The 19,403-nt window shown below is 43.8% G+C and overlaps 1 protein-coding gene across 3 annotated transcripts in view; it reads right to left on the bottom strand.

Moving 5' to 3' along the window:
* Positions 1 to 19,403, bottom strand: part of LOC126259758 (proton-coupled amino acid transporter-like protein CG1139) — a 149,053-nt gene that overhangs the window by 62,335 nt on the left and 67,315 nt on the right. For all 3 annotated transcript variants that reach the window (XM_049956751.1, XM_049956752.1, XM_049956750.1), the window contains exon 4: positions 5,887 to 5,961. In XM_049956751.1, the coding sequence (XP_049812708.1) occupies positions 5,887 to 5,961 (75 nt within the window). The remainder of the gene's footprint in view (positions 1 to 5,886; positions 5,962 to 19,403) is intronic.

Here is a 19,403-nt window from a genome sequence, read left to right as displayed (position 1 = left end):
TAAGCATTAATGATTCCTCTTGTCACATGTGCTTGAAGACTCGGAGGTACTAACCAACGTAAAACATACTCCTCCTATTAGCTAAAATTATTAGTCTGCAAGTGACATAAATACTGATGTTGTTCAGTAAACTGACCTCAGTCAATAATAAAAATATCTGCATTTACACCCTCTATATATATCTAGGGTGTCGTAGCAAACTTGCCACATTTTCGAAATAAAACAAAATGAAAAAAATGTAATTGGAAATAGGTGAGCCTATGTCAGGAGCTCACATAATGATCAGGTATTCACAATCGCTAAAAGTAAGCAACCATCACTTTCAACACAAATTTACATTGTTTTAATGGCACCTGTTTTTTTTTCTACCAAAATGAAAACTAGAGGTACATTTAGTGATGTCTGACTTGGTTTCACTGCTCTACACTTTATACCTTCCGGAATACTAAGACTTTAAATAACGCAAACGGCACCATAATGGGGGTTGCATGCTGTAGGCAACCAGACACAAATTGTGACACGGTTTCCATCCTAAAATGTTTAAGTGTTTCAGAAGGTATGGGGTTTGAAACAGTGAAAACAGGTATTCCGTGAATAACTGCATCTCTAGTTTTCATTTTCGTAGGAAAAAAAATACAAGGGATTCAAGTCGGATGAACGGATAGACCATATTACCGGACTACCTCGACCAATCCACCGCTCATGAACCGTTGCGCTGAGGCAGTGTCGCAAGATCCGTAGAAAATGGGGTGGCGCCCCGTTGTGCATAAGCCACAGCCGTCTTTATGAGAGAGTAGCGTTCTCCAATAGTACTGGTAATTAATAGCGCAGAAATCGGTGACAGACAGCACTGGTTAATCTGTTTGGCGAAGTGTATAGTCCTCTAAATTATCCACCGATACTTCATGCCCTCACAATAATACCGTAGTGATTCTGTACTTTACTTTCATTATTCCTCTAGGACTTGTGTCTGCCCTGAAGTGCGTATTTTGGTAATTTACTACGCCATCTCTTGTGAATTCTGCCTCATCTGTAAAAAAAAAAAAAAAAGGCACGCTGTGAACTGCGGATCTTTAACGGCTCATATCCCCACAGGTGTTGACTTCCGGACGTATCATTAGAAGAACTTTTCTTTCAACTCTCTGTCTCTCTAAATTCGTATACTGGGCGGCCATTCTAATAGTAGTCAGGTACATTTTTTCTGTTGTTTCAGCAGATACTAGCAAATTCGTTTTTGCGATGTCGCCGGAGTGCGTCCATCTGTGTCCCGTCGCAAACAAAATGATTTTAAACAGGTATTTTGCGTATCGGTTCCTTGCAGTGGTCCTAAATTATATTAGCGCTATATTCTTTTTAGAGGTACGTCTTAGCAGGTACTGTAAAATGTGAACTTGCCCCGTCTCATGACCGCCCTGCCCCATGCCGTCTGCTACCACTATACCGCAGCGCTACTCCGTCGCTGATGGAGTACTGGTCTTGGCTGTTTCTGTCTCACTATATGTCGTTAAAATAAATACTCTACTAGATTAATTTGGGACCGCTCTATCGAATGGATACATACACTGAAGAGCCAAGGAAACTGATATAGGCATGCCTATTCAAATACAGAGATATGTAACTAGGCAGAATACGGTGCTGCGGTCGGCAACGCCTATATAAGACAACAAGTGTCTAGCGCAGTTGTTAGATCGGTTACTGCTTCTACAATGGCAGCTTATCAACATTTAAGTAAGTTTGTACGAGGTGTTATAGTCGGCACACGAGCCATGGGACACAGCATCTCCAAGGTAGCGATGAAGTGGGTATTTTCCCGTACGACCATTTCACGACTGTACCCTGAATCAGGAATTCGGTAAAACATCAAATCTCCAACATCGCTGCGGCCGGGAAAAGCTCCTGCAAGAACGGGACCAACGACGACTGCAGAGAATCGTTCAACGTGACAGAAATCAACCCATCCGCAAATTGGTCCAGATTTCAATGCTGGGACATCAACAAGTGTCAGTGCACGAACCATTCAACGAAACATAATCGATATGGACTTTCGGATCCGAAGTCCACCCTTCATGACTGCACGACACAAAGCTTTACGCCACGCCTGGGCCCGTCAACACTGACATTGGACTGTTGATTACTGGAAACACGTTGCCTGGTCGTACGAGTCTCATTTCAAATTGATCTAGCGGATATACTTGTACGGATTCGGAGACATCCTCATGAATCCATAGACCCTGCATGTCACCAAGGGGCAATTAAAGCTGGTGGAGGCTCTATAATGGTGTGCAGTTGGAGTGATACGGATCCCCTGATACGTCTAGATACGAATCTGGCAGCTGGTTCGTATGTAAGCATAAGGCCTGATCACCTACATCCATTCAAGTCCATTGTACATTCCGACTTGGACTTGGGCAGTTCCAGCAGGGCAATGCGACACTCCACACGTTCAGAATTGCTACATAGTGGCTCCAGGAACACTATTCTGAGTTTAAACAGTTCCGCCGGCCACCAGACTTCCCAGACAAGAAGATTATTGAGCATATATCGGATGCCTTGCAACGTGCTATTCGGAAGAGATCTCCACTCCCTCGTACTCTTACTGATTTACGGACAGAACCGCATGATTCATGGTGTCAGTTCCCTTCAGCACTACTTCAGACATTAGTCGAGTCCATGCCACGTGGTGTTGCGGCTCACGGGGCCACTTCACGATATTAGGCAGGTGTACCAGTTTCTTTGGCTCTTGAGTGTATATTCACACCTTTCAGGTATGGTGCCTCTCTCAGTTTCGTGCCCTAAGCGGCGGGTTGTGTCGCTTGGGCCTTAAGCCGTTCCTGCATGCTCGTGAAACTATGCTTGGAGCAATACCAAACTCCTGGGCTACACACGTCTAACTACGTCCTTCTTCCAGTTTCCCGACGAATCTCCCCGGTATGAAGTCAACCAAATATTTGTCTCCAGATCTTGTTTGTAATGACTGGAAACACGTTGCCTGGTCGGACGAGTCAAATTGATATAGCGGATGGGGTTGTACGGATAGGGAGACAACCTCATGAATCCATAGACCCTGCATGTCAGCAGGGGACACTTCAAGCTGGTGGAGGCTGTATAAAGGTGTGGAGCGTGTGCAGTTGGAGTGATATGGGACCCCTGATTCGTCTAGATACGAATCTGACAGAAGAGACATACGTAAGCATCCTGTCTGATCACCTGCATCCATTCATATGTATTGTGCATTGGGCAATTCCAGCAGGACAATGCGACACCCGAAACATCCCGAATTGCTACAGAGTGGCTCCAGGAACACTCTGCTGAGTTTAAACACTTCCGCTGGCCACCAAACTCCCCATACATGAACATTATTGAGCATATCTGGGATGCCTTACAACGTGCTGCTCAGAAGCGATCTCCACCTACTCGTAATCTTACGGATATATGGACAACCCTACACGATTCATGGTGTCAGTTCCCTCCAGCACTACTTCAGACATTGGTCGAGTCCATGCCACATCGTGTTGCGGCACTTCTGCATGCTCGCGGGGTCCCTACATGATATTAGGCAGGTGTACCAGTTATTTGGCTTTTCAGTGTAAAAATTCGCTTTAAATCTCATTTCGTTTGTAAAGGGGAAAAAACGGCGATATCCGTTGAGACTGGGTCTTGCATGACAGACGTGACGAGCAGTATTTGTCTGAGCTGACTCGAGTTACACAGTACAAAAACGGGACTGCAAATACGTGACGAAACACAAGGGAAAATACGCCAGATGACTTTTAGGACATAAAAATTTTACAAAAGAGGGATGACGACCTGCAAAGCGCAGTACATTTTCTCCTTCAGATATACAGTGGCTACAATTCTGATATTTCTAACAGAAAGAGAGTTATGGTTTTTAAAGGAAAAGACTATTCACTTTCCAAAACACTGCTAAATGGTCACGTTTTAGAACAAATTCCCCATTTCAACTTCTCAGTTTGTCATGTAAGCTGCCGACTTCAAAATGACATACACAATACATTAAATAAATATCAGACGATACTCAGTACAATGCAAAGAACACACAGAATGAAACAAATATAAAAAAAAATCTAAAGTAATGGCTGCATATTTTTTGACATATGGCGTGCAAAACCTAAGGACGAACATAGGTTTCGCATGATGTGTCACTGACAAAGAACCTAGCTCTACGAAAACTGAACCGTACATAGATGGTTGGTTGGTTTGTGGGGGTTGAAGGGATCAGACTCAAAGGTCATCGGTCCCTGAACCGTACATATAAAGAAATGCTAAGTATAGTCGCACACGCCCTCCATGGGGTGTAAGTCAGAGGAACGGACAAGTCAGTCCATTCGCCGAGTATCCTCTCATTCCAAGACCTCCTCCGCCTGCGCTGTTCATTGAGGGTCACGAACGTACATGTGGAAGGAGTATAGTGTCACAACAACGTTGACCGGTGAAGGTGCTGGGGCACTCCGCCCATGCGACATTACGCTTTACCACTCCATAGCACTTGGACTACCAAACCGATCATCTTCGACAGTTTTCCTGGATGTAGTACATGTTGTGTGTGTGTGAAATCTTATGGACTTAACTGCTAAGGTCATCAGTCCCTAAGCTTACACACTACTTAACCTAAATTATCCTAAGGACAAACACACACACCCATGCCCGAGGGAGCACTAGAACCTCCGCATTACATGTTCCCAACTTCTCCATGCGAGTATGAGCACTGACGAACATGATCGTTTTGGTGGTCCAGGTGTAATGGTGTGAAGAGGCATGATGTTTCTCGCGTTTACTGACCTCCAAATCTTTCAACGTTATTGAGAAACTCTGTTCCTTTCCCACGTGCGTCTTTTCAGTCCTGATTTCATTAAAACGTGTGCGATGCACTGAGGAAACATACTGCAGGACATTCACATGCTCCAACGAGCATCCAGCAGCTTTCAGACGCGCTGGTGGAGGAATGGGACACCCTACCACAAGAACTCCTTATCGACTTTGTGATAACCATGAGAGCACATTGCAGAACATGTGATGATCCGTGATGATCACAAACTCTATTAAGTTAGGATGGGTTGTTTGGGGGAAGAGACCAAACTGAGAGGTCATCGGTTTCATCGCATTGGGGAAGGATGTCGGTCGTGCTCTTTCAGAGAAACCATCCCGGCATTTGCCTGGAGCGATTTAGGGAAATCACGGAAAACCTAAATCAGGATGGCCGGACGCGGGATTGAACCGTCGTCCTCCCGAATGCGAGTCCAGTGTGCTAACCACTGCGCCACCTATTAAGTGCCGCCTTTAAAGTCCATGGGACCATCATAAATCGTGGCGACTCCAGTTTAATTGTTGCCTTTGAATAAAAGTGTCTTTCCTGTTCGCTTCATTGCGCGTTTTTTTCCGTTACCTTCTATTCAATACTGAATGAGTTCTTTCTTTGTACGGTCCAATTTTCATCGAGCTATGTTATACGGCAGACATGGGGACTTTCGTTCTTAAGTTTTCCATGCCAGTGCATATGCTACTTTATTAAAGGAAGAGACTAGACCAGAACCATTCTTTATGCACTGCTAGCACCATGACGCAAAATTTTTGCTATGTTTAAGCGGCCCAAGCGCGGACCGTCACAACCAGCACTAGGTGTTCGATGTGGTGGCTAAACTTAGCGCACAACTTACTTAGTTGTGAAAGACAATATGATACACGTTGCACGTACTATCCAGTTAGTTACCTACAATGAAATGACAACAAATGAAATTCAAACTTATGTCTATTTTTAATATATATAAGCAGTTTTGCATGAAATCATGTTAAAATAAAATGAAAAAATTGTTTCACAGCTGTAAAGTAGAAAAAAAAAGAAAAATCATAAGCGTCAGAGGTACTTACGAGATAGGCTGTTCGACGGTACGCCGTAAGTAGGGATCGTACTCGATGGAATAGGCACTGACCTTGTGCCTGATGCTGCAAAATAAATAGCTGTCTTAGAAACGCGTCAAATAATGTGGTCAATATTGCAGCTCTCAAACACCAAAAATAAAACATCGAAGGCCGATGACAATATAAAGAGAGAAAATAAGAACATTTATAGAGATTACTGTTCCATAAATGATGGGGTTATTAGAGAAAGGGATTAAGTTCGACCTGTGCTAATGGTTACAGAAACCGCCGGTGATATAGAAAGTGAGAGAGAGAGAGAGAGAGAGAGAGGCGGGGGGTGTAGGCCACGAGAGGTGGAGGTGAATGGGTAGAAGATATGAAAAAGGTAGAGAACAATGTGAAATATGGAAATATGTGAACATCTGAAGAGTTCTGTAGAGGGCGGTGAGAAGGTTGGAGACATGGGAACGACTGTCAAATGAGGCCGAAGGGACAAGGAGGGAACTTAACAGGAAATGATAATCTGAAAAATGTGACAGCTGTTGGACACACGGGAAATATGAGGAAAGACGAAGAAATGATGACTGGCACGCCAGATGCAGAGAAAGTTGCATGTGAAAAATACGAGAGAATGAGCGTGGGAGAGAAAGATGTGATATCCGCGGAGGGAAAAGTGGGGAGGGGAGTATGAATCGCTGCGCGATAAATTAGCGTAGCCTGTACATTATAATTTGGAGGAGGAGGGGGGGAGGTAGGAAGAAAGAGGCTATCAAGGCAGGGTGACAGAATCAGATATAGCGCATTGCCAAATGGTTGCCAAGTATTAACCGTAGAAATATGCATTCTAAAGAAGTTAGGTAGTCATTGGTTGGTTCCAGATGGAAACACTTTACACTAGCAATATGATGATTCTTTTTTATGTACCAAATTCCGGACGTTTTTACCGCCATGATTAAAGAATCGAAGATAATGTTTTCTAAAGAATCTTCTCTCTGCCACTAATGTTAAGAAAGTCTCGTTTGTCAGTGCGACTCGTTCAAGGTGTTCTGTTGCCTTGGGTCAGTTCCTTCGATAACGTATTCGCATGACAATGAATATACGCTCAGAGCACGGCCTCGCAAACACAGTTCTCATACAGGAGACTGTGTAGGCCCTGTCGTATTTAGTTAATTATTATCGAAAGATTTCAGTTTCGGAGAGTGAAAAAGCGATGAGATCCTTGAAATATAGCATCTTCGTAAGATGGTAAGAGGCTTTTGACAAGACGTCAGAGTTTCGATAGTGTTATCCGTCTCTTATTTTTAAAAGCTTTCTGTAAATTCCTACTCATCCAGATATATTGCAAACGATCTCTTAACCAAACGATGGTTATGAGTATATAACGTACTAAGTCGTTACTGGATGCCTCAACTGTTTACGACAATCTAAGAGATGCTAAGGGCATTCAACCTCGTCTGTTTTAGTAAATTTCAGTAATGTCTCACTATTAACACAGGTGAAAAATCTTCAAATGTAGTGCACCATATATACAGGGAGATCCATTGATCGTGACCGGGCCAAATATCTCACGAAATAAGCGTCAAATGAAAAAACTGCAAAAAACGAAACTTCTCTAGCTTGAAGGGGGAAACCAGATGGCGCTGTCCGCAGCTCGTGGTCTCGCGGTAGCGTTCTCGCTTCCCGAGCACGGGGTCCCGGGTTCGATTCCCGGCGGGGTCAGGGATTATCTATGCCTCGTGATGTGTGTTGTACTTAGGTTAGTTAGGTTTAAGTAGTTCTAAGTTCTAGGGGACTGATGACCGTAGCTGTTAAGTCCCATAGTGCTCAGAGCCAGATGGCGCTATGGTTGGCCGCTAGATGGCGCTGCCATAGGTCAAACGGATATCAACTGCGTTTTTTTAAAAAAAGAGGAACCCACATTTTTTATTAAATATTCGTGTAGTACGTAAAGAAATTTGAATGTTTCAGTTGGACCACTTTATCCGCTTTGTGATAGATGGCGCTATAATAGTCACCAACATATGGTTCACAATTTTAGACGAACAGTTGGTAACAGGTAGATTTTTTAAATTAAAATACAGAACGTAGGTACGTTTGAACATTTTATTTCAGTTGTTCCAATGTGATACATGTACCTTTGTGAACTTATCATTTCTGACAACGCATGCTGTTACAGTGTGATTACCTGTAAATACCACATTAATGCAATAAATGCTCAAAATGATGTCCGTCAACCTAAATGCATTAGGCAATACGTGTAACGACATTCCTCTCAACAGCGAGTCATGAAATACGATATTCAAAACCGCTTCAACGCACGCGAGCTTGTGCCGGACATCCATCATGTTGGAAGTACATCGCCATTCTGTCATGCAGTGAAACATCTTGTAGTAACATCGGTAGAACATTACGTAGGAAATCAGCACGCATTGCACCATTTAGATTGCCATCGATAAAATGGGGGCCAATTATCCTTCTTCCCATAATTCCGCACCATACATTAGCCCGCCAAGATCGCTGATGCTCCACTTGTCGCAGACATTGTGGAATTTTCCGCTGCCCACTACTGCATATTATGCCGGTTTACGTTACCGCTGTTGGTGAATGACGCTTCGTCGTTAAATAGAAAGCGTGCAAAAAATCTGTCATTGTCCCGTAACTTCTCTTGTGCCCAGTTTCAGAACTGTACACGACGTTCAAAGTAGTCGCCATGCAATTCCTGGTGCATAGAAATATGGTACGGGTGCAATCGATGTTGATGAAGCATTCTCAACACAGACGTTTTGAGATTCCTAATTCTCGCGCAATTTGTCTGCTGATGACGTGCGGATTAGCAGTAAACACCTACTTGATCATCATCATGCGTTGCAGATCGTGGTTGACGTTTCACATGTGGCTGAACACTTCCTGTTACATTAAATAACGTAATTATCCGGCGAACGGTCCGGACACTGGGATGATGTCGTCCAGGATACCGGGCAGCATACATAGCACTGGCCCGTTGGGCATTTTGATCACAATAGCCATACATCAACACGATATCGACCTTTTCTGCATTTGGTAAACCGTCCATTTTTACACGGGTAATGTATCACGAAGCAAATACCGTCCGCACTGGAGGAATGTTACGTGATACCACATACTTATAAAATTGTGACTATTACAGCGCCATCTATCACAAAGCGAAAAAAATGGTTCAACTAAAACATTCATATTTCTTTACGTACTACACGAATATGTAATAAAAATGGGGGTTCCTATTTTAAAAAATGTAGTTGATACACGTTTGACCTGTGGCAGCGCCATCTAGCGGGCCAACCACAGCGCCATCTGGTTTCCCCCTTCAAGCTAGACGAGTTTCGTTCTTTGTAGTTTTTTCGTTTGATGTTTATTTCGTGACATATTTGGCCTGGTCACTGTCAATGGAACACCCTGTATATTCGAGTGCAAAATTTAAGTACGATAGTAACTTTCGCCTGACATGCCACTGCCAAGTTCATTGAAAGTTGGATCATAAATACAAGGAACTGGTACAGTATACAACAGAAGGGAACTGAAAGAAATATGCAATGGAACAAACAGAAACGACACTTTTATTAAGAATCAATAATTACACTGAAGTCATCGCGATTTATGATGGTTCCCTGGACATTAACAAGGGGCATGGTTCTTAATAGGATGTGTGATCTTCAGGGACGGCATTGCATTCTCTGCAATGTGCTTCCACGCCAGCCACATGGTTAGTAAGAAGTTCTTATGGTAGGACGTTCCATTCCGCCACCAGCACGACTGTCAACAGCTGGATGGTGCATGCGGACGGGCTGCAATATGTCTCCCCAACGCATCCCACATGTGCTCGAGGGGTTTGACTCGGGGTAATGGTATGACTAGTCCAATCGCTGACATTCCTTCGTTATAAGAACTCCTCCTTCTGCACTATTCAATGTGGTAACGCTTTACTATCCATTAAAAGGAAGTCGGGGCCGAATGCACCGTTGAAAAGGCACAGATGGTGAAGGAATATAGTATCAGGATAGCGTGGACCGGTGGGTGAACCGTGTTGAAAGATCTGGGGGTCAGTACGCCCACCCAACATTACACCTCCTCACACCAAAACACTTAGACCGGCATGTTCGACATGATTCCAGACGTACCCAATATATCAAGGGATGGAACACGTAATGCATCCGGCAACATTGACGAACATGATTGTTTTGGTGGTCCAGGTGTTAGGGTGTGTACACGTAAAATGTTATAAATCGTTCTCGGTTTTCAAGCCGCGTCAATTCGAATAAAATCCTCGAGCTTTCGATAACCATCTCCGCCATCGTCGACAGGAGTTCACTGACTGCTGGGGCTGCTACGGTTTCTCGCTTATATAGGAATGATGACATCATCAGCAGCCAATCAGACAGACCCAACGTGGCGCGCGCGCGTAAGGCGACCCTGGCACATGAGTGGTGTCCATCCCAACATTAAATGTGCTGTCGAGATGGAGAAGCACGCCAAGCTACCATTCTTTGATGTTTTGGTTGAGCGGAAGGCAGGAGGCCACCTTGGTCATTCAGTGTGTAACGGAAACCAACACACACTGATCGGCACTTGAACGCCAATTGTTTCCACCACCCTGTTCACAAGAAAGCGGTCCTGAACACCTTGGTTCCCAGGGCCAAGATTATCTCTGAATTAACTTAAAAGGTGTTTCCGGGGGACATGGATACAGCAAAGGAGTCACTGCAAACGCTTTCAAGGGCCGCCGACGAAAGACACCTGGTGAATCAGTAGAAGAGGCCAAACGGACTGCATTCCTGCCATACTGTGGAGCAACTAGCAGCAAGTTAGGACGTCTGCTGCAGAAACATGGGCTAAGACCAGTGTTCCGGCCCGCCCCCAAGATACGAGATATGTTGCGCTCTGTTTAAGATGACATTGCTCTTCGAATGCCCGGGGTGTATGGTGTACCCTGTGATTGTGGCAGCATGTATATCGGACAAACAATTCGCACGATTGCGGAGCGTTGTGCTGAGCACAAGCGCCATATAAAACAAAGGGACCTTGACAAATCAGCCATGTTTTTTGTTGTGGTCTTCAGTCCTGAGACTGGTTTGATGCAGCTCTCCATGCTACTCTATCCTGTGCAAGCTTCTTCATCTCCCAGTACTTAATGCATCCTACATCCTTCTGAATCTGCTTAGTGTATTCATCTCTTGGTCTCCCTCTACGATTTTTACCCTCCACGCTGCCCTCCAATACTAAATTGGTGATCCCCTGATGCCTCAGAACATGTCCTACCAACCGATCCCTTCTTCTGGTCGAGTTGTGCCACAAACTTCTCTTCTCCCCAATCCTGTTCAATACTTCCTCATTAGTTATGTGATCTACCCATATAATCTTCAGCATTCTTCTGTAGCACCACATTTCAAAAGCTTCTATTCTCTTCTTTTCCAAACTATTTATCGTCCATGTTCCACTTCCATACATGGCTACACTCCATACAAATACTTTCAGAAATGACTTCCTGACACTCAAATCTATACTCGATGTTAACAAATTTCTCTTCTTCAGAAACGCTTTCCTTTCCACTGCCAGTCTACATTTTATATCCTCTCTACTTCGACCATCATCAGTTATTTTGCTCCCCAAATAGCAGAACTCCTTTACTACTTTCAGTGTCTCATTTCCTAATCTAATTCCCTCAGCATCACTCGACTTAATTCGACTACATTCCATTATCCTGGTTTTGGTTTTGTTGATGTTCATCTTATATCTTCCTTTCAAGACACTATCCATTCCATTAAACTGCTCCTCCAAGTCCTTTGCTGTCTCTGACAGAATTACAATGTCATCGGCGAACCTCAAAGTTTTTATTTCTTCTCCATGGATTTTAATACCTACTCCGAATTTTTCTTTTGTTTCCTTTACTGCTTGCTCAATATACAGTTTTGAATAACATTGGGGAGAGGCTAAAACCCTGTCTTACTCCCTTCCCAACAACTACTTCCCTTTCATGTCCCTCGACTCTTATAACTGCCATCTGGTTTCTGTACAAATTGTAAATAGCCTTTCGCTCCCAGTATTTTACCCCTGCCACCTTTAGAATTTGAAAGAGAGTATTCCAGTCAACATTGTCAAAAGCTTTCTCTAAGTCTACAAATGCTAGAAACGTAGGTTTGCCTTTCCTTAATCTTTCTTCTAAAATAAGTCGTAAGGTCAGCATTGCCTCACGTGTTCCAGTATTTTTACGGAATCCAAACTGATCTTCCCCGAGGTCGGCTTCTACTAGTTTTTCCATTCGACTGTAAAGAATTCGCGTTAGTATTTTGCAGCTGTGGCTTATTAAACTGATTGTTCGGTAATTTTCACATCTGTCAACACCTGCTTTCTTTGGGACTGGAATTATTATATTCTTCTTGAAGTCTGAGGGTATTTCGCCTGTTTCATACATCTTGCTCACCAGGTGGTAGAGTTTTGTCAGGACTGGCTCTCCCAAGGCCGTCGGTAGTTCCAATGAAATGTTGTCTACTCCGTGGGCCTTGTTTCGACTCAGGTCTTTCAGTGCTCTGTCAAACTCTTCACGCAGTATCGTATCTCCCATTTCATCTTCATCTACATCCTCTTCCATTTCCATAATATTGTCCTCAAGTACATCGCCCTTGTATAGACCCTCTATATACTCCTTCCACCTTTCTGCTTTCCCTTCTTTGCTTAGAACTGGGTTCCCATCTAAGCTCTTGATATTCATACAAGTGGTTCTCTTTTCTCCAAAGGTCTCTTTAATTTTCCTGTAGGCGGTATCTATCTGACCCTTAGTGAGATAAGCCTCTACATCCTTGCATTTGTCCTCTAGCCATCCCTCCTTAGCCATTTTGCACTTCCTGTCGATCTCATTTTTGAGACGTTTGTATTCCTTTTTGCCTGCTTCATTTAGTGCATTTTTATATTTTCTTCTTTCATCAATTAAATTCAATATTTCTTCTGTTACCCAAGGATTTCTACTAGCCCTCGTCTTATTACCTACCCGATCCTCTGCTGCCTTCACTACTTCATCCCTCAAAGCTACCCATTCTTCTTCTACTGTATTTCTTTCCCCCATTCCTGTCAATTGTTCCCTTATGCTCTCCCTGAAACTCTGTACAACCTTTGGTTCTTTCAGTTTATCCAGGTCCCATCTCCTTAAGTTCCCACCTTTTTGCAGTTTCTTCAGTTTTAATCTACAGGTCATAACCAATAGATTGTGGTCATCTGCTCCTGAAAATGTCTTACAATTTAAAACCTAGTTCCTAAATCTCTGTCTTACCATTATATAATCTATCTGATACCTTTTAGTATCTCCAGGGTTCTTCCATGCATACAACCTTCTTTCATGATTCTTAAAAAATAGTTCAAATGGCTCTGAGCACTATGGGACTTAACATCTGTGGTCATCAGTCCCCTAGAACTTAGAACTACTTAAACCTAACTAACCTAAAGACATCACACACATCCATGCCCGAGGCAGGATTCGACCCTGCGACCGCAGCAGTCGCGCGGTTCCGGACTGAGCTCCTAGAACCGTTAGACCACCGCGGCCGGCCATGATTCTTAAACCAAGTGTTAGCTATGATTAAGTTGTGCTCTGTGCAAAATTCTACCAGGCGGCTTCCTCTTTCATTTCTTAGCCCCAATCCATATTCACCTACTACGTTTCCTTCCCTCCCTTTTCCTACTACCGAATTCCAGTCACCCATGACTATTAAATTTTGGTCACCCTTCACTATCTGAATAATTTCTTTTATTTCATCATACATTTCTTCAATTTCTTCGTTATCTGCAGAGCTAGTTGGCATATAAACTTGTACTACTGTAGTAGGTGTGTGCTTCGTATCTATCTTGGCCACAATAATGCGTTCACTATGCTGTTTGTAGTAGCTTACCAGCCATAGCGGAGCATTTTTTAGAAAACGGACATAAAATACCGTCCGAAAATACAAAAGTGTTGGCTCATGCATCTACACATTGGAACTCCGTTAAAAAAGCAAGCGGACGAGATTCGTTCAAACAACAATTTCAACTGAGACCAGGGGTGCACACTCATCAGGGCATGGGGGCGGGCGTTAGAAACCGAAAGAAAGCAAAGACATATGTGCGACGCGGGAGCGGCCGTTTCAAACGTGGCGTCGGCCCCTGGCGCCACCTGACGTCACAAGTGCTGCCACGGGCAAGTGCTGCCCGGGTCGACTTACGCGCGCGCGCGCGCCATATAGGGTCTATCTAATTGGCTGCTGATGATGTCATCATGCCTATATAAGCGAGAAACCGTAGCAGCCACGGCAGTCAGTGAACTCCTGAGGACGGTGGCGGAGATGGACACCGAAAGCTCGGGGATTTTATTCGATTTGACGCAGCTTGAAAACCGAGAACGTTTTATTCGTGTATGCCGTCGCGAAAGACTCCGAGGACAAGTATAATGTTGCATAGGCGTACTGACCTTCAAATGTTTGAACACCGTACTCTCACCCGTAAATGTTATTATGGAACTGTACTCCTTACCGATGCATCTTTTCAGGGATGCATTCGGCCCTGACTTCATTTTTGTGGATGACAATGCGCGACCACTTCGTCTCTCAGGTGGAGAAGCTTCTGAAACGGAAGGATATTCGGCGAATGGACTGAACTGTCCGCTACCCCGACTTGAATCCCACCGGAAAAGTGCGGCATCCGTTGGGGAAACATTTTGTAGCACTTCCACATCCACCAGCGCTGGTGAAGAAATGGAAAGCCCTATCAACATTGCCGTCCGTGGTCATCACACACGCTACTAATAACCAGTCCAGCCTTTTATATTATTGCCCAGAGGACCATCATAAATTGCGGTGACTACAGAGTAATTATTGTCTTTGAATAGAAGTGTCATTTCTGTCCGTTAAACTGTATATTTCTTCTAGTTACCTTCTGTACTATACAGTAGCATTTCCTTCTATGTATGGTCCAAGTTCCATCGAGCTATGTTACTTGTCGGTGACACATCATGGCCGGCTGCTGTGGCCGAGCGGTTTTAGGAGCTTCAGTCTGGAACCGAGCGACCGCTACGGTCGCAGGTTCGAATTCTGCCTCGGGCATGGATGTGTGTGATGTCCTTAGGTTAGTTAGGTTTAAGTAGTTCTAAGTTCTAGGGGACTGATGACCTCAGATGTTAAGTCCCATAGTGCTCGGAGCCATTTGAACCTTTTGATTACACTTGCTTTATATTTTTGTCAGATGTATCCCATAAATTTTTGTCTGCAAATTGTTCTGTGACATTAGGAGAATGATTACGAAATTACAAGAGAATACAATATTTTTAAAATGTGTTCGAATAAAACTAGGCCTACGATTAAAAGTGGGCTGTAAGAAACCGTAACAACTGTATTCGTATTAATAGATTGTAGAATAATGATTACTGAGTTAAAGGCCGTTCGTTCAGTACTCGCCCAGAGAAAAAAAAAAGTACGTTATATTGTGTGCAACAAAGCACAATTTATTGCTGAGAGCATCGTAAATGTAAGTTTAAACCATACTGTACAGTCAGTCATGTCAAATTTTTTATCGGTCATGATAAGTTTGTACAGTACCACTCACTATTTTTCTTTTTATGTGCCAACAGTAGCAGTTCTATCTTGAAGATTTCTATTTTGTTCTATTTTGTAATTAAATTACCATTAAACCGCCCATTTAGCTTTTCTGACTTTTTTTTTTTTTTTTTTTTTTTTTTTTTTTCTGTTCGAATGGACTGGAAACTAAGCAACATAAATGTAAAAAAGGGGATAAAGCCAAAGGCCAGAAATGAATAAAATTAAACTGAATGGTTAAGTCGAGTTCCTGCAACCTTTCCCATTGCGACCAATATTCTCCTTCTTGTTGCATCTCTCCCTTCGGAAGGAATTTTGTACAGTTGTCCTTCCCTTTTCGCCTCGAAACAAACAGCCAAAAGCACAGTACTGAGGCATTATTCTACTTAAAACTTCGAAGACACACAACACTTCCTATGCTTCACACTTAACACTTGGACCCACACTGGCTGCTAATGTCGAGTGACGCGGCTTCAGCCAGTCCTGAACTACGGACGGCGGCAAACGTTGGGGAAAGGGATGGCAGTACTTTCCTTTATACAGAGCTTTAACAAATAGTTGCAGCGTCGCCCTCAAACAATAACATTTTGATCGGCCCTTATACATACATGCTCAATGGAGCTTGTGAGGTAATACGCTATTGGCCATTGAAATTGATACACCACGAAGATGACGTGCTACAGACGCGAAATTTAACCGACAGGATGAAGATGCTATGGTATGCAAATGATTAGCTTCACACAAGGTTCGCGCCGGTGGTGACACCTACAACGTGCTGACATGAGCAAAGTTTCCAACCGATTTCTCATACATAAACAGCAGTTGACCGGCGTTGCCTGGTGAAACGTTGTTGTGATGCCTCGTGTAAGGAGGAGAAATGCGTACCATCACGTTTCCGACTTTGATAATGGTCGGATTGTAGTCTATCGAGATTGCGGTTTATCGTATCGCGACATTGCTGGTCGCGTTGGTCGAGATCCAATGACTGTTAGCAGAATATGGAATCGGTGGGTTAAGGAGGGTAATACGGAACGCCGTGCTGGATCCCAACGGCCTCGTATCACTAGCAGTCGAAGTGACAGGCATCTTATTCGCATGGCTGTAACGGATCGTGCAGCCACGTCTCGATCCCTGAGTCAACAGATGGGGACGTTTGCAAGGCAACAACCATTTTCACGAACAGTTCGACGACGTATGCAGCAGCATGGAGTATCAGCTCGGAGACCATGGGTGCGATTACTCTTAACGCTGCATCGCAGACAGGAGCGCCTGAGATGGTGTTCGGATGAATCCAGGTTCTGTTTACAGCATCATGATGGTCGCATCCGTGTTTGACGACGTCGCGGTGAACGCACATTGGAAGCGTGTATTCGTGATCGCCATACTGGCGTATCACCCGGCGTGATGGTATGGGGTGCCACTGGTTCCACGTCTCGGTCACCTCTTGTTCGCATTGACGGCAGTTTGAACAGTGGACGTTACATTTCAGATGTGTTACGACTTGTGGCTCTACCCTTCATGCGATCCCTGCGAAACACTACATTTCAGCAGGATAATACATGGCCGCATGTTGCAGGTCCTGTACGGGCCTTTCTGGATACAGAAAATGTTCGACTGCTGCCCTGGCCAGCACATTCTCCAGATCCTCACCAATTGAAAACGTCTGGTCAATGGTGGCCAAGCAACTGGCTCGTCACAGTACGCCAGTCACTACTCTTGATGAACTGTGGTATCGTGTTGAAGCTGCATCGCCAGCTGTACCTGTACACGCCATCCAAGCTCTGTTTGACTCAATGCACAGCCGTATCAAGGCCGTTATTACGGCCAGAGTTGGTTGTTCTGGGTACTGATTTCCCAGGATCTATGCACCCAAATTGCGTGAAAATGTAATCACATGTCAGTTCTAGTATAATATATTTGTCCAATAAATACCCGTTTATCATCTGTATTTCTTCTTGGTGTATCGATTTTAATGGCGAGTAGTGTATTCTAAGTTCATAGTTGGCGGTCACCGCCTAGGCCGCTCGGCAAGCCGCGGCTCGTTAGCAAACGCGTGATGCCGCACAACGGCTGGACCATGTGGTCCATCGGCCGCATGGCTGGCAATTCCATGGTGACGTTGTGCCAATGAAGGAGACGCGCCAGGAGTGCCAAAGATGGCGGACTTTGTGAAACCTTAATGGTAGACATTTCACAGTTCCTATAGAAATTAACAGTAGCCAGATGAATCATGATACCGCAAAAAGAAAAATGTACAGTACAATTATTTGCACGACGATTCTCATGGTGTAATCAGATTTTCAGTATGTTTATTAGTTTAAATTTTAGTATCTGAGTCCGCAGCTCGTGGTCGTGCGGTAGCGTTCTCGCTTCCCGCGCCCGGGTTCCCGGGTTCGATTCCCGGCGGGGTCAGGGATTTTCCTTGCCTCGTGATGACTGGGTGTTGTGTGCTGTCCTTAGGTTAGTTAGGTTTAAGTAGTTCTAAGTTCTGGGGGACTGATGACCATAGATGTTAAGTCCCATAGTGCTCAGAGCCATTTGAGCCAGTATCTGACGATAAGTTATACAAGTAACACCCAGCAATGAATTTCCAAAATCTAAACGATTCATCCGATTTCGTCGATCTACGTGTCTTTAGAAAGCTATTAGTGTAAACCTAAATTGGTATGAATTACAGGCATGTAACTTAAATAGTTCATGAGTTATTGGAAGCCAAAGTGGCCGATTACTATCGGTCGCGTCAGGCTATAAGTACTCCCCAGTTACACGACAAGGTAGCAGCAATTTGTGTAATGTAGTGGCGGAGGATAAAGTTGTGTACGATTCAAGTAAAGTTAATTTGTCGACGGAGCAAAGTAAGGTTTCTGAGGTGAATTTATGTAGTGTTTTAAATTGTGTATCAGCAGATAAGGTTGCTGAGATGAATATTTATGGTAATGATGGCTTAGGCATCGATGTATTATTTCAGGAAGATAAAGTGCTTAACAGTGAATTGATGTGTAATTTTATTGAAGCTGCAAGTGTCGATATTTTGGAGGAGATAAACAGTAAAACTGTGCATGCTGTGCGTAGTGAATCGGCGAAAGGTGTGGAAGAGCCAACAGAAACTTTGGAGAGGGCTGAAGTAAATAGTGCGGATGGCGATAGTTTGTGTAATGACGTTCGTGAGGATTGTTATATGAAGGAAGAGTGTGATTTTAGTGTGACTGATTGACGTTGGTGCGGCAGAACGTTACGGTCGTTACTGCAGCATTTGTGGAAACGAGAGAAGTTTAAAATTGCTAGAGGTTTAGAGGGGAAGGAATAAATTTGGGGCAAAGGAAATATTTAATGAATTATTTTGGGATGAACCTGACATTGAGGGACGGATAGAACAAGATGTGTGTACGGTAGAATTAGAAGAGAAGGGATGAGACGTAGAAAATGATTTATTAAGGGAGGTACGAAGCTTGACACGCGTGTCCTTAATTTAAGGTGTTTTCGATTTGAATTTCTCTATTGTAGACTTGCGTTCGTGTTAAACATGTGGCACGTTGGGCTGAAGCGTCAAGAACGTTATTCACCAACAGTGTACTTAATCGACCCTGATAGCATGACCGCATCACCTAGCAGTCGCGTCGAAAATGTGCATGTTTACCGACACTAACTAAACCTACGCTCTCGGAGAAGAATTCATGGTCAGAATAGACGAAATTAATTGTCCAGAGATGTTGTAAGCCAGCTGTTTGTGCGCAGTAATGCCCTTCAACACACTTTTCACATAGTCACCAGAGATACAACTTCCAAGGGTGTTGGCTACGACAGACTTCAATATCACCCTTGCATGTCTGTCAACATGACTTGATAAGCCCTGGAACCGGCTGTCGGCAGTGATCTTCCTTAATCTTGAACGCTTGAACTCTCTTCCTTACGGTCTAATGAAAAATCAACAACTCAAAT

This window comes from Schistocerca nitens, chromosome 5 (assembly GCF_023898315.1).
Source record: "Schistocerca nitens isolate TAMUIC-IGC-003100 chromosome 5, iqSchNite1.1, whole genome shotgun sequence".
Lineage (NCBI taxonomy): Eukaryota > Metazoa > Arthropoda > Insecta > Orthoptera > Acrididae > Schistocerca > Schistocerca nitens.
The sequence above is the reverse complement of the archived record's forward strand: the minus strand, read 5'-3'. Positions and strand labels throughout refer to the sequence as shown.